Source organism: Cervus elaphus, chromosome 9 (genome assembly GCF_910594005.1).
Source record: "Cervus elaphus chromosome 9, mCerEla1.1, whole genome shotgun sequence".
In the NCBI taxonomy this organism is placed as follows: domain Eukaryota; kingdom Metazoa; phylum Chordata; class Mammalia; order Artiodactyla; family Cervidae; genus Cervus; species Cervus elaphus.
In genome coordinates this window covers 20,713,240-20,740,732 of record NC_057823.1, presented here as the reverse complement: position 1 = coordinate 20,740,732, position 27,493 = coordinate 20,713,240, and the positions used below count along the sequence as shown (strand labels likewise).

The 27,493-nt window shown below is 52.3% G+C and overlaps 2 protein-coding genes across 5 annotated transcripts in view; both read right to left on the bottom strand.

The window, feature by feature from the left end:
* MLLT1 (MLLT1 super elongation complex subunit) overlaps positions 1-16,054 on the bottom strand; it is a 64,593-nt gene extending 48,539 nt beyond the window's left edge. The window contains 3 exon segments of the mRNA XM_043911808.1: positions 354-436; positions 6,154-6,334; positions 15,834-16,054. Coding sequence (XP_043767743.1) covers positions 354-436; positions 6,154-6,334; positions 15,834-15,845 — 276 coding nt within the window. The 5' untranslated portion in view covers positions 15,846-16,054.
* A 9,608-nt stretch (positions 16,055-25,662) lies between these two features.
* The window catches only part of ACER1 (alkaline ceramidase 1), a 55,493-nt gene continuing 53,662 nt past the window's right edge, over positions 25,663-27,493 (bottom strand). For all 4 annotated transcript variants that reach the window (XM_043911803.1, XM_043911800.1, XM_043911804.1 and 1 more), the window contains 2 exons: positions 26,676-26,813; positions 25,663-26,210 (listed from right to left, as the gene is read on the bottom strand). In XM_043911803.1, coding sequence (XP_043767738.1) covers positions 26,042-26,210; positions 26,676-26,813 — 307 coding nt within the window. In that variant the 3' untranslated portion in view covers positions 25,663-26,041. The remainder of the gene's footprint in view (positions 26,211-26,675; positions 26,814-27,493) is intronic.

Sequence of the window (27,493 nt, the reverse complement as noted above, 5' to 3'; positions counted from 1 at the left end):
GGTTCAGAAGATGCACAAGCGCCTCCAACCAAAAGCCTACATTGAATGTCCAGGTACCTTCCGGATCTTCCCCTCTCCTCCCACAGTGACTGTCCAAGGACTCTGGCCCCACCCCAGCATGTGACGGCTGAGCCAGGGACCCTGCCACTTCTAGCATGACTGACGGGGCCATGGCTTGCTGCTCCCCAACTTGCCAGCTCCCCAGTCGACTGCCATGGAGAGACGGTTGTGACTCCACCCGCGGGCGCCTGACATGGAGTCTCCATTACATGTGTCACCATCCACCCTGCGGCGCAAGGTCCCCTCACCTCATGTGAGTTGTGCATCCTCCTCACCACTCCCCAGGACCCTACCTTGTTCTTGAAGTACACCTCGATGGGCATGATGAAGCCAGCATACCCCGACTCCTCCACCTTGTAGGGGGGCTCCTTGCACACTGAAAAGAAACAGATGACGTGCCATCAGCTCCTGGCAGGAGGAAGCACATGCATTCTGCCTCCTCTCTGGGCCCAGTGGGCTCTGCAGGAGGCTGGCTCCCCAGGAGCGGAGATCCCAGGCCTGGGCCACATCAGAGGGGTCACAGGGGAGAGAAGAAGCAGAGCAGGAGAAAGGGGGCCCCCACCACCCTGGAGTGGGAGAGTGTGCGGGAAGGGGCCGGAGACCAGCTAAGGCAGAGTAGCTGGCACTGGCCACGGGGTGCATGGGTTCAAGACTGAGAGCAGCAAGTGAGGCTTGGGTGAGATGCCAGGCCTGGGGAGCCCTGGTCTCCCTGCGGGGCAGGCTCTCTGCTGTGCCCACCTCCTGCCATCACCCATGTGAGCATGTGACTCGGGGCCCTGCTCGGGGCCAGGGACACGGACACTAGCAGATGGAGGTGACCCGGTCTAAGACGGGGCTTGCTGCCTGGGTTCCACTGCAGCACCTAACCACAGCATCCCTAGGGACCGCAGCAACCCCAGGGAGGGAGGGGGAGAGAACCCAAGAAGAACAGCAGAACAGAGGTAAGACAATCTCCCAGTCTCAGTCTCCAGGACGCACTGTCAGTGTTCTGACAAATATGCTGTCACTCTGCGAGTAACAGGAAAACACTGCTCTCCTGCTTTTAGGAAAAACAGAAGAGTACAGATCCACCCCTCATGTCCTCCACCCCACCTTCTCCCGTGGCGACCAAGAGGTAGGAAAGCCCTGCCACCTGTTAACACCTTACACACGTGTGTCTGGACTGTAACTCTTAAATGAGTCACAGATGGCTGGAACATAATGACAGGCCAGCACCTTGCACGTGGCTGGCACATGGGGTATGAGACTTGCTCGGCTGGCCTGACTTCCCACCAGGGGCGAGGGGGCAGTCATGACCCGGCCATAGGACCCACCGCAGCAGAGCCTCCTGGGGGCGCCAGTGGCCAACTCCTCAGCTGAGCACCAGGAGTGCTGTCACCTGACCTCGGGGCATGAATGTGAGTCATTACTGCCACCAAATGCTGCATTCATTCATTATCCACGTCTGCGGTGTCGGGTGTCCAGATGGTGACAAAAGCCAAGGTCCCCAGGAGGGAGCAAGTCACCTTCAGTGGGACAGTCAGCCCACCCGGAAGTGACAGAGTCAGGGACAGTCAGCCCACCCGGAAGTCAGGAGTTGCCCTGCCCAGGGGACAATAAGCAGGGGACTCTGTGGGGGTGACCTCAGCCCCAATCCCTATTCCAACAGGTCTCCTGCTCTTTGGTCATCCTCCATGGGAGCTGGCTGGGCACGTCACATGCAGCCCACCCCACACCACTTTCTCATTCCCTCTGAAACCTGCACCGCCTGGCATCTCACAGCTCAGGATCCAGGCTGTCCCGGGCTCCCCCAAGGCCACCTTAGCTTCTCCCAGAGAACTTGGGAAAAGGAAAGAAAAAACCTAAGTCAATGAGTCAATGCAGCTCAACAAATGAAAACAAGATACTTTCAAAAATGAAAATTAGAGAGTAAGAAAGGGCTCTTAGACATTACAAATACAGTATTTACAATGGTTTAATTCAACAGAAAGACCAGAAAATAAAGTCAAAGGAATTTCCCAGAATGTAGGGATAAAAAAAAATTTTTTTAAGAAAGGTGAGAGGTGCAAAAACAACGCTGTGGATTAAACACATGTCAACAGCAGCTAATATTCATAAAGCACCTATTGTGTGCCAGGCAGTATTCCCAGAATCTTATACCATCAACTCTCAACAACACTGTGAGCCAAATGCACTTGTTCCCATTTTACAGATGAGAAAACTTAAACATAGAGAATTTACATAACAAGCATTTTAGAAAGAGAAAACAGAAATTAAACAGATGGAAAGAAATTGTCAGAGAAATAGAAGAGAACCTTCCAGAGCTAAAATGAAGGGCACCAAATATCCAACATGATGAACAAATGAACCAAAAAACATTCAATATGATAAACAAACAAACCAAAAAAGTCCCCAGAAAGGTCATAAAAACCATCTTAAGTCCTTCTAGAGAGAAAACAAAAACACTAAAAAACACATCACCTGCAACAGAACGAGAAACCAATAGCATCAGATTCCTCAGAAGATGACAAAGCAACATGTTCAAAGCTCTGAGTGATAGTCATTCTCCAACCGGAACATTATACCCAGCTCAACTACCACTCAAGCATGGGGCCAGAACAGGGCACTCTAGATACACTAAGACTTTATTCCCTACACCCCTTTCTTCAGAAATTGCTTCAGTGATTAGTCTCTTGGGAAACTTCTTGACAAATTACTCCAGTAAAACAGGAAAATGAACCAAAACATAGGTGTTAGGTGAATCCCTGAGGAGAACAGTAAAGTAAGTCCCAGTGTGATGGCTAATGAGGTGGTCTGGAGAGGAGCCAGTTCTAATTAAAAGAGGAAGAGGCTGGAATGAAATATCCAGAGGAAGCGGGGAGTCTCCACTGAATAAATGAAATGATGGGGGTATGGAGAAAAAGGCAAAGCACCTCTGATGAAAAAGACAAATGCAGGGATGGGGAGGAAGAAGCAAAAGGTATTCACAAAGTCACAGGCCAAATATGAAGCCGAGTAAATGGGGCCAAATTTCTTTTTTCTTTTTTTGGCTGAGCTGAATCTTTACTGCAGCATGAGGGCTTTTCTCCAGTTGTGCACTCAGGGGCCTCTCCAGTTGTGGCACATGGCCTCTCTAGTTACTGCATGCATGCTTAATTGCCCCATGGCATGTGGGATCTTAAGCGTCCCTGGTGGTTCAGCAGTAAAGAATCTGCCTGCAATGCAGGAGATGTGAGAGACATGGGTTCGATCCCTGGGTTGGGAGGATCCCTGAGAGAAGGAACTGGCATCCCACTCCAGTATTCTTTCTTGCCTGCAAAATCCCATGGACAGAGGAGCCTGGCAGGCTATAGTCTATCGGGTTGCAAAGAGTCAGATAGGACTTAGCGAATAATTAACAACAATGTGAGATCTTAGTTCCCAAATCAAGGATCAAACCCACGTCCCCTGTACTGGCAGGTGAATTCTTAACCCCTGGACCAGCAGGGAAGTCCCAAAACAGGGCCAAGTTTTAAGCAAGGATGACAAAAAAGATCCTATCTGACCTTGGCGTGACCTTGAGCATTCTCCTTGGAGCAAGTGACCCAGAGTTCAGAGAGAACCAGCCGGACGGTGGAGAGCATCAATACAGTCAGTGACCCTCACAGTTACCGACTTCTAGACTCACTCTCTAACCTGGAGCGGAACAACCTTAACCAAGTTGAGTGTAGCTCCCAGAAGGGGCATAAGGGTCAAGGAAGACAGGCTGCTCCTGCCCTTCTCTTCCTAAGTGGAAAGTCAGGAGACCCTGGCCAAAGCCGACAGCTTTGGAGAACCCATCCTTTCTCTTGGCAAACGTTTAGAAAGCACCTACTGTATCCTTTCAGCCCCAGGGATACAGCAGCAAACTGTGGCCAAATGCAAACCCCTCGCTTGGCGGGGATGTGAGAGGGCAAAGCTAAGGAAATAGTCTGAGCTTTCATGTTAGAAAGTTAAACAAATTTTTAAAGTGAAAAATCTAGAAATAAGAAGTAAATTCACTTCTACCACTTTAAAGTGGTAAGGAAGGGACACAACCCAGAAAGGACTAGAAGGCTGCCCCTGGGGTGGGACCACCACTGATGAGTTGGGAGGTGGAGATGCCCACCAGGTACATCCCGGCTGGGTCTCTGTGGGGTGTATACTCTGATTTAAAAGATACTTTTTAAGCACATAAAGTATAACTTCAGAGGCTGGAGTCCTGTAAGGAATTCACTAGCTGCTTCACCTTATGTTTTTCCCTGATCACTAAACAAATGGCAAACAGGCATCTACCATCTAATTCACGTGATGCAGGGTGGCTCAGTGGTAAAGAATCCACCTGCCAATGCAGAAGACATGGGTTCGATTCCTGGGTCGGGAAGATCCCCTGGAGAAGGAAATGGCAACCCACTCCAGTCACCTTGCCTGGGAAACCCCATGGACAGAGGAGCCTGGGGGGCTACAGTCCATGGGGCTGCAGAGTGTCGGTCACCACTTAAGTGACACAACCACCACTACCACATGCTGCAGCTGCCCTCTACACAGAGGCTGCACCAACAGGCTTTGCAAACAAGGACGGTTCAGCTACTCAACTCTGACTGCAAACTGCCTCTGCAAAACAGTATGCTTCACCCAAAACCCATTTTTCAGACACTGGGAGCTTGGAGAATGTGACCCTTCCAAACAGGTGACTAGGCCTCTTGGGACCTCAGTTTCCACACTGAGACATGGAAGGGGATGCTGGGCACCACCACCCCTGCCAACGTCACAGAGTCTCTGCGAGTGGATGGGAATCACCACTGGGAGAGAAGGGGACTGGACGGGAGAGGGAAAGCAGGCACCCGGCCAGAAGGAGACAGCCCGGCTTCTGCTGTTTCATGGCACAGTCAGTGACCATGGAATGAACGGGAGTGACCAAGCGCCAATCGAAACAGGCAGACCCTGCCCACGGTGCACAGACCCCTGCTTTAAAGCTCAGGCAGCTTATCAAGACCCCTGAGCCTGCTTCCCCTTCTGTAAAAGAGGATCGTGGGGCAAACAAAAAGAGCTTATGAGCACAACACATCTGATAAGTGGCATGTAGTAGTATTATTGTTACCAGGTGCTTTACATCATTATTATTACTACCACTACCACCAGGTGCTTCCCAGGTATCTGCTGTTATCAGGACTCCAATCTGCTCTCTCCAAGAGGCTGAGAGAGGGAAGAAGGAAGAGAAGTGAAAAGTCAGGAAGGAGAAATTAAGGAAAGGAAGAGCTGAAAGCTGATGGAAGAATCCAGAAGGGAGAACAATGGCCACTAACTATGCCACTAGGAATCTGGAGCTGCTGTCCCCCTGGAACCAGGAGTTTCTACTTCTGTGACACACGTCCCCTCCTGGCTGGACAGTCAGACACTTGCCGGCACTGGCCCAGGCCCCAGCGGGTCCCAGGACAGGCTCCATACTCTCACCCCGTGAAGCCTCACCCCGAACCCCCTGCCCCCCTTGCAGCCCGGCAGCAGCTCTCCCTGCCCCAAAGCCCTTCTGGAGCAGTCTTTTGTTTCTTTATCAACACATCCATCCGAGGCCTACTTATGGGACCCCTGTGACATGCTGGGCTTCACGCAGGGACCGAACGGTGACGCAGCAGACAGGCCCCGACCCCACAGAGCTCCCCAACTCCCCCTCAAAGTCTCCCGGAAGTGGCCTCTGACCTGGCGGCCTGGACAAGCTTCTGTGCCTGCAGGCACAGGACAGCCTGAGGGGGAAACGAGGAGGAGGCAAGGGCCATACGCCTGCCTTTTCTGGTCCGGCCCCACACGTCAGGGGCTCTGGAAAGGGCATCTCTCCTCTGCCGACATGGGCCCAGTGAGCAACTTCCTGCTTACTCACGGGGTGGTCGTACACCACCCTGCCCACCCTCCAACCCGGGCCACATACTCTGGTGCTCCTCAGAGCCGGAGCCTCAATAATAACACAAGACACCCGTCACCAGCTCTGCTGGGCTTTCCTGACAACCAAGTTCACAGCTGAGGGGAAGTGGGGGGGGGGGGGGGGCGCGCCCCTGTGTGGGGGCAGAGCAGCGCTGGCCAAGGAGTTCAGGCCAGCTGCTCCCCGGGGAGGGGGGCACTCACCCCGCTTGGGCTTGGGGAAGCTGTCGTGCAGCCGGAAGACCACCTTCTCCACGAAGTGCTGGATCTCGCACTGCTCGGGGCCGCGGACGAACACCATCCAGTCATGCGTGAACCCCTCCGTGGTGGGCTTCTTGCGCAGCTGGGCGCGGTGTCCCAGCTCTAACTTGACCTGGACAGTGCACTGCGGGGAGAGAGGCAGGCGCAGGGTCAGCGCAGAGCCCAGGGCCCTGGGATGTGGGCCGCCCCCTCCATCCATCCCCCACCCTACCCCAGGTAGCATACAGAGCCCAAAAGTGAAGGGACTCCGGGAGGCTCCAATTACAGGGGGTGCGGAGCACGTGTTTGCTCTACATGCTTTCTCTCCCCAGCAAGCCCACCCGGGGCCCTGCATCTCCACCCCAGTCACCCCAGGACCCAGGCACTTGCAGTCTCCTCTCCCCCAGGCTCTGCACAGCTGGCTGGCTCCTCTCACTGAGGTCTCAGCTTGACAGCTGCTTCCTCAGGGAAGCCTTCCCTGACCACCCAGTCTGAAAGCACCCACTCCCACCCCCACAGCTCTTCAGACCATGTGGTCCTCTCAGCACCCTCCACCATCAGAAACCACTTGCTAGTGACTTGCCTGGTCTGCTCTTAGGTTGGCAGCCTGTCTGGGGCAGTAACCCTCACCAAGATTTCCCGAAAAAAGAAGTGTGACCCATGAGGGAGGGGCTGGTGCCAGGACCAGAGGGTACCAAGATCCACTGATGCTCAAGCCCCTTGCATAAAAAGGCTTAGCACTTACAAGTGACCTACGGACATCCTCCTACAGACTTTACATCATCTCTGGGTTACTTATAATACCTCGTACAACATAGATGCTATGCAAACAGTTGTAAATACAGGTAAGTGCTATGTCAACAGTGCCAGTGTCCAGCAAATTCAAGTTTTACTTTTTGGCACCTTCTGAAACTTTTTTCCCCAAATATTTTTGCTCCACAACTGTATGAATATACGGATGCAGAACACACCAATCTGAAGGGTGGGCTGTACCTCACTCTACAAGTGAGGCAACCAAGGCTCTGAGACTGAGCTGCTACGTGGCCATGAGAGATGGCTCTGCTGTATGGAGATTCAGGCCGGTGTGTGTGGGTCACCCGAGGGCCACTCTGCTATACTGACCAACCCACACCAGTCCTTGATTAAAGCCCTGTTGTCATCCATCATCCCACAGAGTGCCTCCGGAGAACAGAGACCCTGAGGGTCACCTGAGTCACCCACACCAACGACGGTTTGCAGTGAGAATGGCGGGGGGGGGGGGGGTGGGCACGGCAAGAACGAAGCCACCTGGGACAGGTGCAGGTGGACCATGGCCTCGGCAGCCAGACTCCCCTCATTGCACATGTGTTGGCCCCTCCCTCCTAAGCGAGCAGCCCCCACACTTCACAAATTCTGGAGCGCCCATGGGGACCCACTGCACACACCCCTCTGGCCTGGAAAACCCTCCCCAAACTTCCCTTCACACAGAGCCTGACACCTAGTATCAAAACGAAGAACATTACAAAGAAGGCGGAGGCCAAGTGGACACTTGCTTCTAAGTGCCAAGATAACCAAGGGCATGTGGGCCGCCAGATCCCACACATCCTGGAGACTCCCCTGCCGGGCTCGCCAGCCAGGGCCTGGACCAGAAGCCTCTCTCTGCGTCCTCCGCCCTCTTTCCACTACCAGCCCCTGAGCATCCCCAGGGGCCACAGCCCCTCTGGTGCCTGCCTCTTTTACCCATTTAGACCCCGCCACCAGCATCCTCCTGCTCTTCCCCTCCTCCTCCGCCTGCTCGGTCCCTGCCTGGGACACAGGGCTCGCCCTTCGCAGTCTGAGTCCAGTCCTTAAGCCTCAGCATACCTCCTGCCTGCGTTTCCCCAAGTCTGGGATGCTCCTGACTCACCACGTTTTCATCTGACTCAGAGAGAGGATGCTGCAGAGCCGTGCACGTGCACATACCTGCCCTCACTCACAAGCAGCTGCTGCTAAGCTCTGGACACACCATAGGGGCTGTGAACCAAGGGTGCACGGGGAACACATACACCCTGCTTTCCCATTCTGTCAGGCACCAGCCATCCCCAAACACACCAGGCATGAGTGCTCCTTCCCGGCTGTGAGCCCACAACCGGGGAGCCCTCACTCACTTCTTTGCAGACTGAACTTACACTCATCCCTGAAGCCCTGGCTCAGGGCTGCTCTCTCCAGAGCCCTATCTGATCGGTCCCCACACTGGAAACCAAGCAGGCCCTGGTCTCCACAACCGTCCGCAAACAGCCAGCTCCTTGGTGTGCTTCACCCCAACCCTACCCCTGAGCACCTTCAGCTGTCTCCAGTTACCCTCTATCCTGGAACCACACTGCTCGAGGTGTCAACCACACAGAATTAAACTAGAGAGGCTTCCTAAATCAGGGAGTTCTAAGCGGCACATTCTGGGGGGAAGGGCCAAGGTGACGGTTAAGTATAGGGTGGTCTCCACGTGCAGAATGGTGGGAGGCTGTGGGTGCTGAGTGAGCTATAAAAACAGCAGGAGCCCCTCCCCTGCTGGCAGGACCACAGTCCTGGGGCGCTGCTCGGAAACAGAGCAGAGAGACCCCCCCCCCCCAGGGCCGGCCCACTGGTAGGAGGGGTGGGGATCCAGATGGAGTATTTCAATTTAACATAAGAGAACCAGCTACATGCAGGTGATGGAGTCAGGGAAACAGCACTGAGTGAGAAGTACCCTGGGCAACTGTGTATGGTCTGGGCTGAAGGCAGACTAGGACAGACATACCACAAGCCTGCTGGGAGGCAACTGGAAGGAGTGGCTAGAAGAGGAGCCTGAAACAAGGGAGCTGGGAGGACCTGCGGGCAGATGGAGGAAAGACAGGAGACCCTGTGCAGCTGGGAGGCTGTGATGCCCGTGGAGCCCGGCCCGGCAGAGCAGTGGCGGGGGAATGGGGACATTCGAAGGGAAATACCCCACCAAAAGCTGGAGGAAAGGACTGGACGTCTGGATAAACAAGTCATGCTCAAATCAGCCACGAGCTTCTATTCGCAGAGCACTGCTTATGGGCAACGTTCAAGATAAACAAATCCCGATGATGTTTACATGGTCCCAAATAGGCCATAATCACCCCCCACACCCTATACTGACTGTGTAACATACTCTGCTTCACACACCCTATACACAAGTGTGTAACACACTCCACGTTTCTCTCCAACCTGTTCTAACGCTGAGGAGTCAGGAGACAATCCCTGGACTGTGGGCAAGGTTCCAGGTGGGAAGCCAGATCATGATGACGAGACCCTGGGAACAGCTTCTGGTACTTTAGAATTAAATCCCAGGTCTGCTGTTCACTTGGCCGGAGATCCACAACCCTGCTCCCACCTCGGCCGCCCGCCTGGCATGTCTCATCACGTGGGGTTCCCACCCAGGGCACACCAGCAGGCAGCCAAGCCGTGATTGTGAAAGAAGGGAAGACCACAGTTCCATGCGAGGGGGAAGATGGGAGTGCCAGAAAGTCGCGCCACAGGCCAAAGTAAACAGGGAGGTTCTGAAGCGCAGTGGGTAATCTTTGCTGCCGACAGGCCATGCCCAAAGCCCCTGCCCAAAGCCCCGCCTGGGCCCAGGCAGCATCTCTGCCCTCGGGGGCTGGCGCCAGCTCAGCCTCAACAACCCCAGACCCCAGGGGCCGAGGACCATGCCATGCACCGCTGCACCCAGTAGAGGGGGTCTCCTTCAAGTGCTGGAATCTTCTGAGAAGTAAAGATGGGAAATCACACAGATCTGGGGACACGATATGAGGGAAAAAAACACCGAATCAGTGAGACGCTCAGGCTACGCTAAAGCAGAGGCAGGCTAAGCCGAGCCCCCGCCAGCTACTCCAGCTCGGCGAGTCTCAGTAATTTATTACCTGCTCTGCCCCTCCCTCCCAACTCCACCTGGGCTCCTTCCCCGTTCAACAGAACCAAGCAACTGAAGCAGACCCTCAGCCGCTGCTCCAGGAAGGGTGTCCGCTGGAGAGGTTCGCTGCCACCGGGTTAACAAGCCTGTGCTGCCCCAAATGATGCCTCTCACCTGCCACTCGGCTGCTGGGAGATGGCAGAGCCTCCGAGGGCGAGGGCGGGCCTTGGTCACTGCCTTGGTTCAGCATCTCATCTGGGGGTTACTTCACCACCCCCTCCTCCAACAAAAGCCCAGAACAAAGGGGTACATTCCAACCCTGTCCCAGAAGGGGTTAACTATTCTACCTCTGGGAAAACCTCCCTAAAACCTGAGTGGAACGAGGGCTCCCAGGGCCATCTGGGGACAGTTAAGCTTGGGCTGAGGGCCTCCGCCGGGCACTACCCTCACTCCAGGCCAACTGGCAGTTGGCACTTGGAACCCCACGGCCAGAATCCCAAGTCCTGCAAAGCAGGCCAACGGCTCGGCCAGCCCAGATCCCTCCAGGTGTGGACCGGGAGGCCTTGCCAGCCTGGGGCCCACAGTTCCTCTCACCTCACAGCCCTTGCTCTCCCAGATCCTTCCTGAAGCCCTCAAACCCAGAACCCAGCCAGCCGCCCAGCCCCAAAAGGCAGGTCTTCGACACGGAGTGTCTGTAAGATTTCCCCCGCTCTTCTGGTGGGAATTCTCTTCAGCAGACACCCTTCCCTCTGGGAATTTGCACTTTACCAAGTGGCCTAGTTATGCCTGAAGTCTGGCGGCTGCTGTGAATTCCCTCGGATGAACAATCCCCTCCCCTCCCAGGGGAAGAAATCACTGAGGGACCCCTCATTGGCCTGGAATGATTCTGCCAAGTCTGACGGGACCCAGCAGGGTCACTGGCCATGTGGTCCACACACAGCCACAAAAGGGGATGGGAGGGGGCGGGGGACCGGCCTCACGGAACCATAGCCACACAAATCCAAAGAAAATGCTCTTCACACAACTTTCTCCTTGGGGGCCCTGCGGGGGCTCCTGGAGCAGCTACTGAATCAGAGTTGGCTCCAGTTGTCCCTCCCTCTGTGTCAATCCTCTCAAGCAGGGACCACCTGCCCAGAGGCGGGGACCTCTCACAAAAGCCACAGGAGGGCCTGGGCCTCTGACCACTGGCCCACAGAGGGCTGGTGGCTGCCCCTGCACCCTCTTCTGGTTCTGACCAGCCTCAGTCCTGGGGCACAAGGTTAATGACAAAGTGACAAGAAAGGACTCCATGAATGTGTCTCGGGACACTAAGGATAAGCAAGCAGACCACCATTATGCGTGCTAAGTTACTTCAGTCGTGTCGGACTCTTTGCGATCCTATGGACCATAGCCCACCAGGCTCCTCTGTCCAAAGGATTCTCCAGGCAGGAATACTGGAGCGCGTTGCCATGCCCTTCTCCAGGGGGATCTTCCCGGCCGACCCAGGGATCGAACCCATATCTCTTATATCGCCTGCATTGGAGGCAGATTCGTTACCACTAGGGCCACCTATGCAGACCATGGGGCTAAGCAAATACACCCATCATCCTCAGGGTTGTCAGGGGGCTGAGCAGCCTGACCTCCAGCAGCCCAGCAGGGAGGCCTGGTACCAGATATATTAATACTTTAAATCTGTAGGGAACGCCCACCGACATGCAGACAATATGCTGGTTGACCCCAAAGTTCTCCAGGGAACAGTCTTGGGAGATTCTGAACATGAACAACCGGATGAAGGCATCTATTCCAGGGCCGGTGGACCTGGTGACAAAGGGAGTGGTTCCTAGCCCCTTTTATTAAACTGACAGTTGGTAAAGCTAAGTGCAAAACTTCACATTACAAACTGTGGGGGACGCGAAGCGGAGTTGTTAGGCTCTGGCCCCTGCTCTCAAGTGCGTTACAACACAGCTTTAAAGGCTGGCAGGCCAATCTGCCGGGTGACAGCTTCAGAGCCGGGTTGGGAAGGACCCTGGCACCCTCTCGTTAGCGCTCTGCCAGGTTCCGAGGTGGTCTGGAAAAGGTCTGGCAAAACAGCGAGAGATCCCCAAGCACGCCCCCAGCCTCGACTCTTCCTCTGTAACAAGGGCCTTCCTCCATCATGAGAAACACACCTCCCTTCCAGAGCAGCAGAGCATGGACACAGAAAGCTGTTCCCAAGTCCAGGCTTAGCAGACGAAGCGTCATCGAGCATCAGTTCAACCTGTGGTTCAATGGGTCGGCTGCCCACTTCGGCAGCCAGGTCCGACATTTCTGCAAAGGGAGGAACACCTGGGCCTTTGGGGAGCAAAACCCCCAGACACTGACAGCACTTCTAGCTCCCTAGGCAGCCCCCGGCCCCCCAGCAAACTTTCCCACCTTTTCAGCATCTGCTCAGTCTGTAGCCAGGCCATTCCTTCCCCACCATCTTTGTAGATCATATGCCTGCTAGCCATGACCCCTAAGTAAGCAAAGACCTGCCCCCCAAAATACATCACCACGTTCCCTCTAAAAAAATACACATCCTGAGATTTCCCTGGTGGCCAGTGGTTAAGACTCTGCACTCCCACTGCAGGAGGCACAAATATGATCTCTGGTCAGGGAACTAAGATGGATTTCCCAGGTGATGAGGTGGTAAAGAATCCACCTGCCAATGCAGGGGATGCAAGATATGGGTTTAATCCCTGTGTTGAGAAGATCTCCTAGAGGAGGAAATGGCTACCCACTCCAGTATTCTTGCCTGGACGACCCCAAGGACAGAGGAGCCTGATGGGTTGCAGTCCATAGGGTCATTAAGAGTCGGACACGACTTACCCACCAAGCACGAAGGCACAGGGCGCTGAGATCCCCCAGCCGCACAGCCCAAAAGGAAAACCCACCATCACATCCCGAAGGAAACAGACGAGCAACGACAGACTAGAGGTTGGAGGGATCAGACAGTTGGGTGTATGGTCAGGGCAAAGGGAACTGGAATGACTTTTCCCTGGGAGCCCAGAGCCAAATGCAGAATCCCCTCTTTTCTCAGCCGGGCCAGAAAGTTCTAGAGAACACACCAGGAAGGCCAAGAGAACCAAAACCTCCCAAAGCGAGAGGTCTGGCTGGGGGAGAGACCCGCTGTTCCTTATCACACTGAGGCCTTCACAGGTGTGGGGCGTCCCAGGGGAGGCAGAGAAGGCTGGCTCTGCTGGATTCAAAGGGTCCCGACCCCCACCCCACCCCCAGATCCCGTACCAGAAGTCCTCCTGGACGGCTTACAGCTGGCTCACCCACTCGGATCGATAAGGTACACCATTCTCTCCTGCCTCCCCTGGGGCCATGAGGAAAGGATAGGGCTCAGAGCTGGGGCCTCTGCCTCCCACATTTGCATGAGAACACAGCCCAGACGAAGAACTGGACTGGGGTGGCACGCGCCTTCCTCTGGGGCCAGTTTCACTTGCACTTGCATGCGCAAAGATCTGGAGCAGCGCTGTCCAGTGGAACCTCCTGCCATGGAGGAAAGGGCACCTCTTCACACCGCCCAACAAGGCGGCTGGAACCTCAGGAGTGGTGGTTCCTGAACACCCAAGATGCGGCTCATGCAACAGAAGAACCGACTTTTTCACTCTGGTTCAAGTTTGAATCACAACTGCCAGCAACTGTCACACCAGACAATGGCGGAATGGCGCTCTTTGTTCCAGGGGGCTCATCTGCCCCCCGAGCAGGACTGTTGTCTCCCTGCATTGCCAGCCCAGAACACTGCCCTGTCTCACTCACAGAGACAACCACAGCCTGCCAGGGGCCCCCCACATCACAAGGTGGATGGACGCCCATGGGCCTGAAATGTCTCCCTGGGGGCCCAGTGGGGCAAGGGGCAGAAGTCCTGCTCTGCACCTGCGGGTTGTCCAGCAAGACTTTCCCAGGGTCCAGCTGCCTTAACAGTGGACACTGAAGGTCTATTTTATTTCCTAACTCAATAAACATCGGAGGCCTCGAGCTCAGTCCCTTCAAGGGAAATGAACTCACCCCACCCTGCAGAAATCCCCATTCAGCTGTCATAAACTATGCATCACCTCTTGAGAGAAAGGTACAGCATCAAGGCTGAAGTGAAATTGCAGTGAGAGGGTGCCCCAAGCACAGGACTCAGTGATTCTGGCCACCAGGCGGCCAGGATGGGCAGGGGGGTATGCCTCCTGCACCCCCACCCCTGAAACCCAACTACCACACAGCGCCTCACCAGCCAGAGCCGCCTGAGTGGCGCCGGCAGCCAGGGACGCCCCAACCTGCCCTCACTAAAAGCGGGGAATTCAGCTTCCACCCCCACAGCCCCACACCGCCTTTCCTGGCCTCGCGCCCCGGGAAGCCAGGGGCAGCAGATGAGGGTGAAGAGAGAGTTGATCCTACGTAGGGAGCTGCAATGGTCCCTGGCTTGAGTTTACTGAAACTGACTCTGGGTTGCCAGACCAAAGGGAGAGGGTCCGTGGGGAGTCTGGGGGGCTGGGGAACATCCTGGGTTTGCAGCAAGTCTCTGGGTGGAGGCTCCAAGATGCTGGGGAAGGCAGGGAACATGGGGGTATACAGGGGCTGGGAGGAGGACAGTGGGTCAAAGTCACAGCACCAGACTAGGGGATGCTGGAAGGAAGTGGGTGACCATGAACATCAGGAAAGAGACAAGGGGGTCTCTGCAAGGAGGACAGCTGTGATTCCAGGAACCAGATTTAGCTCTGGATTGGGGGGCTGGGGGGCAATGTGGGGCAACGTCAGGGTCACAGGGGCAAAGAGGGCCCAAAGTGAGGGGAGTGAGGCATCTGGTACGTGAAGGGTGTGGGGGCTCCAGATCTGAGCAGAAATGGTCCCTGGATCTGGTCAAAGAGGGTCTGAAGGTGAAGAAACAGCCCTTTGGGTCCCTGGAACCCGAAGGAGAGTGATCAGAGCAGAGGGGGCTGAGGAAGCCGGCCCAGATCCGAAACGAAGGATGTTCAAGGCAGGCCGGGGTCCTGGTGAGAAAAGGCCTGGGACCTCGCCAGCGTTTGAGGAGAGGGCTGAGGCTCTGCTGGGGCTGAGGCAGGGGCAGGATCAGAGGGGAGAGAGGTTAGGCTGGGCCTGGGTTCAAAGGAGGAGGCTGCAGACCAGGAGTTCTGGGGGGACTCAACCCCCAGCAAAGGTTTAATGTGGAGAACAGACAGAGTGTGAGGGGAAGCAGGGCCAAGGGGCCAGGGCAGACAGGAGACACCAACTGCCCTGGATTCAGAGAGGAAAGGGGGTACAGGTCGGATCAAAGGACTCTAAAGGGACCCCGGGGATGGCTGTGGAGAGTCATGATTGGGCCAGAGTCCGGAGGGATGTCCCGAGGGGACTCTGGGTCGCACTGGGGTCGCAAGGGGAGTCCCAGAGTAATCCAGGCCAGGCTGGGGTCCCGAGGAGGGTCCCAGAGGGTCTGGGTTGTAGTGGGGTCACAAGAGGTGTCCCACGGGGATCTGGGCCGGACCGGGGTTGCGAGGGCCATCCCAGGGGGCTCTGGGCAGCGAGGGACCGAGATTCCCAGGGGAGTCTGAGGCGTTGTAACCCGGCGGGGGTCGCGGATGGGGGAGGGGCGCCCCCGCCCCACATAAAGGCCCGGGAGAGCGGTGGGCGCGCACAAAGCGGGGCGGGCGGGCGCCGAGCCGGAGCGGAGAGGCCGGGACCGAGGAGGGCCGGGCCGGGCGGGCGGGTAAGGGAGGGAAGGAGGGAGGGAGGGAGGGGGCCCGGCGGGCGGCGCGGGCTGCGCTGGGGCGGCGCGGCCGTTCCTCACCTGATTGTCCATGGCTGGCGCCCCGCCCCGCCCCCGGGCCCCGCGTCGCTCGCCGCCGCCGCCGCCGCTCAGCGCCGCCCCGCCGCCCTCATTGTCTGTCAGGCGCCGCCGCCGCCGCTCCCGGCCGCCCGCCCGCCCGCCAGCCCCGCGGAACCGGAAACCGCCGCCAGCCCGGGTCGCGCACCGACCGCGGGCCCCCGCCGCCGACTCGGGCCAGCCGCCCGGACTGACAGACGTCTGGGCCAATCGACGATACGGGCAGCCACTCGTGGGGTGGGACTTCCGGCCTGGTGGGGGCCTGCCGGGCTGCGGTCCGAGGGACGAAGCCCGCAGCCAATAGGAGGCCCGGACCGGAGGGGCGGGAGGAGGGAGGGAGGGAGGCGCGAGGCTAGCCCAGCAGAAGGGAGCGCGAGGTGTGCGCCGCACGTGGAGGGGGGCGGGGGCGGGACGAGCGCGCCGCGCCTGCGCACTGTAGTCCGCAGGGGGCGCTACCCGGTGGCCCGAGCATCCCTGGGGCCCGAGCCTCCCTGGGCCCGAGCTGAGCTGGCGGTTGGAACGCTGGAGAGGCATCCCCTGGGACATTTTTGTTTCCTAGCCACGTGTTGCTACTGTGTGATGGAATGAGCCCTGGGCTCTGGAACTACAGATTAATTTTACAATCCTGGATCTCTATTATGGTTCACTCCCTTCCTCCCCCGAGGGTCAGTTTGCATCAGTAAAATGGGGACTATATCACAGTACCTTTTGATGATAGTTCATGCTAGTCTGAATGATACAAATCTGATACCGGCTACGTTGACATAACCAAGACATTCTCAATTTATTCCCGAAAATTATCATGCCAATCCCTTCAAAAACCGATTTTTAATTTACCCATGAATATATACCTTCACTGTGACTTGTAAACTGTTTAGATCGGACGTAAACGTATCGCCCCATCTTTTTCATGATCTTGTAAGCCACTTTTCTTGTGGACATTAGGACTTCTGCCTGCGATTTGGGGCCCCTTGTGCAATTATTTTAAATTCCTTCTATAAGATTAAAAGTCGGGGTTTTTTGGTTTGTTTGGGTACCCCCCCCCCACATTTCTCATTTAAGTGTCAGGCTCAGTGGTAGAAATTAAAAAATCCGCCTGCTAATGTAAGGAGACGCAGGAGACGTGTGTTCCATCCCTGAGTCGGGAAGATCCCCTCAGGGAGGAAATGGCTACCCACTCCAGTATTCTTGGCTGAGGAATCCCGTGGACAGAGGAGCCTGGCGGGCTTCAGTCCACAGGGTCGCAAAAAGCAGGAGGCAACTGAGCATGCTCGCAAAATATTTATTAGGTTGTGTGGCCGGTGCTTTGCGATGAAGAACGTCGGAAAATCAGTTACTTTGGAATTAAAAGAAGCCCAGATAGGAACTGCTAAGAGAGTCAGTGTCATAGTACATAGTAACACTGTACTTTTAAACCTAGGGCAGGGCCACCTGGGTTTTTTTTGTTTTTTTTTTTTTTTTGGTGGGGGGCGTTGGAGGTCATACTGAGAAAATAAGCAACAATAATGCTAAACAATGATGCCAACCAATAATAATGTTATTAATAAAAGGATGACAGAAAAAAACAACACTGTTTTGAAACCCCTAATGAGCTAATCATTGCAGATGACAGTCGACCATTAACTGAAAAGTCCGTGGGATACTGGAGAGTATAACATCATGTCCACCATGACCTCTTCACAGATTGCCTGCTAGATGCAGAGGGAAAAAATTGGGCAATACACAACACCAAAGAAGAAGTTATTCTTGCCCCAAATATTTACTTTGAATCATACCTTTAGTTCCAGTTTACAAAGGAAACACACAGGGTATGTGATCATGGGAGGTGACACCATGAGAAGAAATCAGGCAAGGAATTTCCCTGGTGGTCCAGTGGTTAAGACTCCGGGCTTTCACTGCAGCGGGGTGTGAGTTCAATCCCTGGTTGGGGGTACTAATGTCCCCAGATGTCACACATGGTGCAGTGAAAAAAATAGAAAACAAAGGAAGAAGCAGCAGCAATCGAACAAATTCAGAAGGTGAAACTCTCAACAGTCTGGGAGAAAAGACATGAGAACCATTCAGAGTTCAAAGAGATGGTGTCACAACCAAATGCAATGTAAGGTCCTTCATTGGATCTTAGCTTTGAATAAACCAGCTGTGTCACTGGGGAAATTTGAACTTGAATTGGATTATATTTCAACTTGTAATTGGTTAGGTGTGATCATGGAATTACAGTTGTGTAGAAAAATTATTTACTTTTTAAAGCTGCACAGGGCTAAAATGCCACCAGGCTAATTGCCTTGAAAACACATTAATTTAAAAACTAAAAAAAAAAAAAAACTAGACGAAAATATGGCAAATGTTAAGAACTGTTCAATCTAAGTGATGGGCATATAGGATTTCATCAAACTGATCTCTATACTTTTCTGTATATGGGAAGCTTATATAATGAAAAGTAAACAGGTTGGGACCTCCCTGGTGGTCTAGTGGTTAAGAGTCACCTGCCAATGTAGAGGACACAAGTTTGATCATTGGTTGGGGGAACTAAGATCCCATAGGCTGAGGAGCAACTAAAGCCCTTGTGCCACAAGCCCATGCTCGGCAACAAGAGAAACCAGTGCAACAAGAACCCCATGCACTGCAATTAGAGGGTAGCCCCCAATCACCACAACTAGAGAAAGCCCTCTTGAAGCAACAATGACCCACAGCAGGCAAAAATTAATTCATTCATTCAAAGTTAGAACGGTAAAGTAATTTTAAAATGTAAATATGTTGAATTCCCTGGTGGTCCAGTAGTTAGAATTTCATGCTCTCACTCACTGCCAAGGGCCTGTGTTCAATCCCTGGTACAGGAATTAGATCCCACAAGTTGCACAGCCCAGTCAAGTGTGGTCAAAAAAAAAAAAAGCATCCATTGCCTAAAACTGAACAACTGTTTTCCTTCCTTGAGGAGGTAAGCAGAGCGCTGCTCCATTTTCTCATTAGTATGGCCGTATCCTGGCCAACACCTGCTGTATACAAGCTCCAGAGGATGAATTTTAAACTCATTTAATCATCGCAATATGAAGAGGTAGGTGTTGTTGCCCTCATTTTACAGGTGAGGAAACCGAAGCTCAGATGAGGTTATTGCATTGTCCAATGTCCCATGTCCAGTATATGCCAGAGTCAGGGACCCACAGAGAGTCCAGAGCTACATGTCTGCCACCTGTGTCTTAGTGCCTGCTTAGTAGGCGGACACTACCAGCAGCTTCCCTGATGAGAGCATCTCTACATGTTTCCTGAGTAAGGAAATCAAAGAAGACTTCCTGGTGGGGAAGGAGTAGGGTTGAGGCTGAGACTTGAATGACATTGAAGGTGAACACTTGATTTCTTTCAGAGGAAGGTACAATGTTTAGATATTGTTACAAGCTGCTGAAGCCGAACCTCCAATACTTTGGCCACCTGATGCGAAGAGCTGAAGCACTGGAAAAGACCCTGATGCTGGGAAAGATTGGAGGCAAAAGGAGAAGAGGACAGCAGAGGATGAGATGGTTAGATAACATCACCAACTCCATGGACATGAATTTGAGCAAACTCCAGGAGATAGTGGAGGACAGAGGAGCCTGGTGTGCTACAGTTCAAGTGGTCACAAAAAGTCAGACACAAACTTAGCAAATCAGCAACAACAACAAAGTTAGAAGTTGGCATTGTACACAAAGTTGCTCTGGTTGTCATCTGCTGTATAAAAAACCACCCTAAACTGAGTGACTTGGAACAACACTAAACATTTGTTGTTGGGACCCAGTCACCTTCAGAGATTTTGGTTTCATTCATTTGAAGTAAGAAAGGGCCAGGTCACTCATTCCCCCTTTTGGAAATTCAGCTGGGGATTCTCTTGTGCAGACTGGGTCAAGAATTACTGAGTTGCAGTTAATAACACTTCTGTTGTTATTGTATCTAATTTTTGTGATTATTTTTGATCTGTGACAAAGGACTTCTGGAAGTGACACATTTTTTCCTATCTACATCAGTGTGCCTGAAGGGAATAGATTTAAAGAAAAACTTAAAGCAAATAGTAATTTGAGCAGAATGCGTGATTGACAACCCAATGGCTCAGTGAGTCAAGAATCCACTTGCAATGCAGGAGACACAGCAGACTCGGGTTTGATCCCTTGGTCGGGAAGATCCCCTGGAGGAGGAAAATGGCAACCCATTTCAGTATTCTTGCCTGAAAAATCCCATGGACAGAGGAGCCTGGCGGGCTACAGTCCATAGGGTCACAGAGATTCAGATACAACTGAGAAACTACACATGCATGCATGATTGACACACGTTATCCAGATGTTACAAGCATCTGCAATTTGGGCAAGGCTTGGCAGAAACGGCTTACCTCTGCCCCTCATGATGTGAACTCACTGAGGCTGAATGAAGAACCTCTCCAACACAGCTCACTCATCACGCCGGGAAGTTGGTGCCAGCTGTTGGTTCTTCTCCACGTGGGCTCCTACACTTGGTGGCTTGGGATTCCTCACAGCATGGTGGTGGCTGGGTCCCAAGAGTGGGTATCCCCCCCAAAATAATAGACAGCTGCATTGCCTTGCATGAACTAGCCTCAGAAGTCACATGGAGTCACTTCCACCATACTCTAAGCCCACCCACATTCAAAGGCCTCTAATGGGACTTCCCTGGTGGTCCAGTGGCTAAGGCTCCACTCTCCCAATGCAGGGGGCCCAGGTTCAATCCCTGGTCAGGAAACTAGATCCTATTGCTGCAACAAAAGAATTTGCATGCCACAACTAAAGATCCCACATGCTGCAATGAAGATCAAAATATCCCATGTGCCGCAAGTAAGACCTGGTGTAGCCAAATAAATAAAAATAAGTGCTTAAAAAAAAAAAACTTTAAAAAGGACTCCATAGAGGAGCGTAAAGGTTATGGGTATAGTCCAGAGGGTCGGAAAGAGACATGACTGAAGTGACTTAGCACTTAGCACTCAGATAGTTGACTTACAATATTAGTTTCAGATGTATAACATAGTGATTCAATATTTTTATAGATTATACTCCATATAAGATTATGATAAAATATTGGCTATATTCTCTGTGCTATATATTACATCCTTGTAACTTTTTTTTACATCTAGTAGCTTGTACCTCTTAATCCCCTTCACCTATTTTGGCTCTCCTCACCTTTCTTCTGGTAGCCACCAGTTTTTTTATCTGTATCTCTGCCCTCTTCCAACATGTCTTTAAAATCAGCTGGGTAAACAGCAAGCTCCTATTGTATAGTACAGAGAACTATATACAATATCTTGTGATAAGCCATAATGGAAAACAATTTTTAAAAGAATGTATATATATATATATGTATGTATGTATGTTTGACTGAATCATTTTTATATAGCAGAAATTAATACATTATAAATCACCTATATTTCAATTAAAATTTTTTAAAAATCAGCTGGAGATTCTATGTGCAGACTGGGCTAAGAATCACTGAGCTGCAGTTAATAATTTTTTGTTGTTACTGTATCTAGTTTTATGGTTATTTTGTATCTGTGACAAGTGACTTTTGGAAGTGACACAATGTTTCCTATTCAAATACATCAGTGTGAGCAAAGGGAGTAGATTTAAAGAAACAAAAGCAGATAGCAATTTGAGCACTTGGCAGAATGCATGAGTGATACATGTCATTCAAATTTGTTACAAAGAGTGAAATTGAAGCAGGACTCCCACAGGTAGAATGCAACGTTTTTGGAAGTAGTGAGTTTAGCTCGTCTGTAACTGAACTGCTGTATTAGGTCTCTATCGCCCTCTAGTGTTCTAGTTTACTTGCACCCAAAGGGACCGCTTGGTATTAATTACACTATCTTTCTTTCACCTTTTAGGTGCTTCAGCCTTCCCAGACTTTTTTTGGAACCCTTTCTGGCCTCCTGACCCGAGACCAACTACTACAGAATGCTTCCTATACCTCTCAGTTTCCTGCCAGCCACAAATGTACACACAGCCATTCACAGCAATGCTGAATAAGATCAAGCTGGAGCAGAGAGTCCAATGGGGATGTCAGAGACCTACCCCAGGTTAATTTCAAATCAGAGCAGACCTTAAATGTCATACAGAGGCACTTGGCCCTTGTCCCATAGGCAATGGGGAGCCATGAATGGTTTTGGGTGTGTGCGTTAGTCACTTAGTTGTGTCCGACTCTTTGAGACCCCATGAACTCTAGCCTGCCAGGCTCCTCTATTCATGGGATTCTCCAGGCAAGAATAATGGAGTGGGTTGCTACTTCCTTCTTCAGGGGATCTTCCTGACCCTGGGACAAACCCAGGCCTCCTGCACTGCAGGCAGATTCTTTACCATCTGAGCTATAGAGAAGTCCCATGAATGGTTTTGGAGCAGACCCAAACTATGTGCCACAAGGTATTTCCCCAGAGAAGGCTGCTACACTGGACATTTGCAATGTTTCCTCTCTTAGCATCATTCTCCTTTAAAAGATATATATTTATTTCTTGGCTGCACTGGGTCCTCACTTCCAAGCACTGGCTTTCTCCAGTTGCAGTAAGTGGGGGCTACTCTTCATTGCAGGGTGTGGGCTTCTCATTGTGGCGGCTTCTCTTCTTGCAGAGCTCAGGCTGTAGATGCCTGGGCTTTGATAGTTGCAGCACATGGGCTCAGGAGTTGCAGCTCCCAGGTTCAAGAGCACAGGTTCAGTAGTTGTGGTGCACAGACTTAGTTGCTCCATGGCATGTGCAGTCTTCCCAGACCAGGGATCAAACCTGTGTCCCCTCCATTGGCAGGTGAACCCGACCACTTGGCCACCAGGGAAGCCCCTCTCCTTTTTATTTCTCCCTGGCAACAGTCCTCGATCCGAGGGCTCCCCCTGGGGGCCAATATGAACGTGTGTGTTTTTAAATGGCAGCCCCTCTGGAGGACAGGCACGGGCTTAATACTGGACTTCAACTCCTACTTGTTCCCTCTTCCCCCCAGATCAGTCACAGTCAGATTGAGGCTCCCCTCCTTCTGCAGAGGAATCACGTACCCAAGTCTGGCTAATCAAACAGCTGCATCCTTCTGGCTACTGGAATTGATTGGGGGGAGGCAGGACATGACCTAACACCAGCCAAGACCGACTCTGGGAGCTTTATTAAATTTTAACTGAGGTGAAATTTACCTAACCTAAGACTAATCAGAAACTATACTTAAGTGTACAATTCAAAAGCAACTAGAGCCTTACCAACGTTGGGTAACCATTGCCTCTATCTAGTTTTCCAAGACATATTCTTCACCCCAAAAGGAAACCCTATACCAATGAGCACTCCCCATTTCCTCCTCTCAGGCCCTGTGTGCATGTGTGCTAAGTCACTTTAGTCATGTCCCACTCTTTGCGTCCCCATGGACTGTCACTGCCAGGCTCTTCTGTCCTTGGGATTCTCCAGGCAAGATTACTGGAGTGGGTTGCCATTCCCTTCTCTGGGGGAATCTTCCTGACCCCGGGATCAAACCTGGGTCCCCCTCATTGCAGGCAGATTCTTTACTGTCTGAGCCAACAGTAAAGCCTAGATCCAGCCATACCTGCAGTCTAAGCTCTAACTTCAAAAGTATATGTGCTGGTTATCATTTTGTCATTCCAGCCAGCTAGAGCTGAACATTTTGTCCTTTGCCACCATTAGTCCTCCATGATGGAGACAGGGGCTTGCCAAGGCCCCATGGTGAGATAGAATTACAAACTGGATGATTCCCTGGTCCTCCTTCCTACCTACTCACTGCCTCCATGCCCCAAGAGGAGGCTACATGGAGTGGTCAGCAGGAGCCAGAATCTGGGGACAAATCATGGTCATGCATTTAGAGATAGAGACAAGGGGAGTAGGAAGTGGATGCTTTTCTATGACACCTGTGATTCCCTCTGCCCAGAATGGTCTTGCCCAGCTCTAGGTATGGCTGGGTCCCTCCTCACTGAGGGCTCAGCTGCAAAGTGCACTTCCCAACTGATCACACATATGAAAGGGCTGCTCCCCCACCCCATGATCTTTGAGAACATCACCCTGCTTTATCTTTTTTGCAGCACCCATCCGTGACTGCAATTGCCTCTTTTATATTTATCTAAAGTGTGCCTCCTCATTAGGGCAGGTACTTTGCATGTCTTTGTTGTCTTATATGAGGACTGATGTCAAACATATATTAGGAACTCAGTATATAGTTGTTGTATCTGAGGACTCCTGTCAAACATATAGTAGGAATTCAGTACACAGTAGTTGAAGAGATGAATGAATGACTGAAGGAAGGAAGGAACAGGTGGGGACATAGATGAATGGAAGGGTGATTGAATGAACTGGATGGACAAGTGAAAAGATGGCTGAATATGGATGGATGGATGGACGAAGGATGGTTAACACTTGAATACATGGATGGATGGAAGAAGAATGATTAATGAGTGGTGAAAAGATGAATATATGGATGCATGAAGTGGATGAGTAGATGGATGGATGGATGGATGAAGGATGGTTAACAGTTGGATACAGGAATAGATGTAAGAATAATGGATGATGGAAGGATGGATAATAAATATATGGATGGATGGATGAATAGATGGATGCATGGATGGTTGAATGAATGGATGATACATTAATAAATGGTAGATAAAAAGACAGATAACAAATAAAAGAGTAAAACAATGAATGAATGAACTATCGGATGAGTAACTTAAAAGACAGATGGATGGTTCAATGGAGAGTTCAAAAGAATGGATGGATGGATGGACAGACAAATTAAAGGATGAGTAGATGGGTGAATGTTTGCCAGACCCCATTCTAAGAACTTTACATATGTTATCTTGTTTTATCTACACAGAAATCTAAGGAAGGAAGGAATGCTTTACAGACAAGGTCCTTGAACTTCAGAGGTAGAGGGGGGAAAAAACTCACTTCCCTCAGAAAATACAAGTAGGAAATGGTGGAGCAAGATTCAAATTTACATCTGCCTGACTCCAAGCCCTGAGCTCTTAACCATCATGGAAACCACCCTTCTCCCTCTCTCCTCTCACTTTGATAGCCTGTACCAACCACCACGGGCTTCCCTGGTACCAACTGCTAAAGAACCTGCCCGCAATGCAGGAGACTTCAGTTCGATTCCTGGGTCAGGAAGATCCCCTGGAGAAGGGATAGGCTACCTACTCCAGTATTCATGGGCTTCCCTGGTTGCTCAGATGGTAAAGAATCCACCTGCAGTGTGGGAGACCTGGGTTCAATCCCTATGTTTGGAAGATCCCCTGGAGGAGAGCATGACAACCCACTCCAGTATCCTTACCTGGAGATTCCCATGGACAGAGGGGCCTGGTGGCTTACAGCCCATGATGTCATGAAGAGTGGGACACAACTGAGCGACTAAGCACAGCACACAGCAACCAGCCACCGCAGCGCTTGTCCTGATGCCCGTGCCCCGAGAGCACCCATGTCACCCAGTACAGGCCTCCATGAGGCTCCAACGCTACCAGCCCCATAAGTCCATGTGAGCATGTGAGGACCCCTGAGATCTCTGCATGCACATGAAGTCACTTCAGTCATGTTCAAACTCTTTGAGACCCCACAGACTGTAGCCTCCCAGGCTGCTCTTGTCCATGGGATTTCCTAGGCAAGAATACTGGAGTGGGTTGCCATTTCCTTCTCCAGGGGATCTTCCTGATGCAGGGGATAGAATCTGCGTCTCCCATCTCCTGTGTAGGCAGGTGGGTTCTTTACCATTAGCACACATGCTTGAGTGTAAGGTGACCAGAAAACATGTCCATTCTCTAGGCTGCCTCCCAAGTATCAGTGACACTGCACAGCCAAAGACAGGTCTGAAGAGTCTTACAGTGACCACCACTGTTTATAAGATGCCCAGGGACCAAGCCCCAGCCTGAGGTCATTCCCAGTGGCTGCCACAGAAGCACAGCCCTTCAGTGATCCAGCCCCACCAGGTCGTGTGAAACAGTGAACCTGGAAGAGGAAGTGAAAGAGAATGGGGGTGGGTCATGGAGGGGAGCTCCAGGGTTATCAGACCATAGCACAGAGAGGTGATGAAGTCCACCCCCTGCCTCGGTATGGGGGCGCGGAAGACCAGGATGATGAGGAGAGGGAGCCGGAGGGCAGAACTGCGAGTGTCTCTCAGTCTCCCAATTCAGGCCGCTGTCCTCGGTGGGTACGTAGGTGTTGGGTGATCAAGAAGCCCTGGCGGACCTCAGCAGCTCTTGTGGTCATCACCTATCTCCACATAGGGCAGCCCCACGGGCCAAGTGTCCCGAGGCCAGTAGCGGACTTTGATGGTTTGGTTCGGCATCTCGTATGTGGAATCCACCATAGCCAGGATGACCATGCCATAGGGGAAGGTGAAGCTGATGAGTACATGCCTGGGTGACAAAGTAGAGAGGGGGAAAAGATGGCCCAGCAGTCAGCTTGATGGCCCCAGCCCCACCTCTCTGACCTCTCCTGGATCCTGGCCATCGAAAGGGATCTCCTGACCACACACCCCCCAAGACATACACACACATCCCAGTATCTGTGCCTGTCCCCACTTCCCCCAGGCTCCTGCTCCAAACTCTGGCATCTGAGATTTTCTGCTTCTAGGACCCACGTGAAAGTGTCAGTTGCTCAGTCATGTCTGACTCTGCAACGCCACGGATTGTAGCCTGCCAGGCTCCTCTGTCTATGAAATTCTCCAGGCAAGAACACTGGAATGGGTTGCCAAGTCCTTCTCTAGGGAATCTTCCTGACCCAGGGATTGAACCCAGGTCTTCCACATTGCAGGTGGATTCTTTACTCTGTGAGCCACCAGAGAAGCCCCTAGAGCCCAAGACCAGAGGGTAAATGCTTACCAGATGCTGTGCAGGTAGGAGAAATTAATCCATTGCCAGAAACTGCAAAACAGGCGGTCACTGATCCAGCTAGTAAGGGCGAGAGCCCATATAACCGTGGAGACCTCAATCAGATGCCGGAGCTCCTTATTTTTGGTCCTAGGGAGGGAAGAAGGGAGATCAGAGCTTGACTCAGCTAGCAGAGCCCCAGGGGGCTGATGGGAAATTCCTCCATTCCAGGAGAGGAGGCTCGGAGGCGGGAAGGATCAAAGGGGGCAAGGTGGGGGAGGGGCCAGACCCATGCTAACACGTAGGGACCACTTACAAGATACTGGGTCCTCACAGCAATGTTTTTGTTCCCATTTTGTGGATGAGAAAACTGAGGCATGTGAGAGTAAGTATGCCCCAGCCCCCACCCCAAGGTTACGCAGCCGGTATGTGGGGTCTGCATCAGGTTTATCAGAATACAGAAGCCGCAGCCAACAAGCCCTTCTGTGTTTGTGCTTTGGGGTGTAAGTGTATGTGCTCCTGTGGGCTGGTGCATGAGAATTTATGTCTACGTAGCTCTGAGAATACGTGTGGATGTGTGTGGGAGGGTGTCCCATGTCATGGGACAACTCAGGATTACAATATGTGTTTCCCCAACAGCAGAACTAACCCAATGTCTCTTGGGAAAGAGCTTATGAGAGATTAATGAGACAATAACTCCTTCATGGGTAAAAGTGCAAGCCCTGCCTGCTAGCCTAAAAGGGGACAGTCTGAACACCAAAACAAAACAAAACCACAAACATAAGAATTGGTAAAATCTGAGTACAGATGGTAAAGAATCTGCCTGCCAA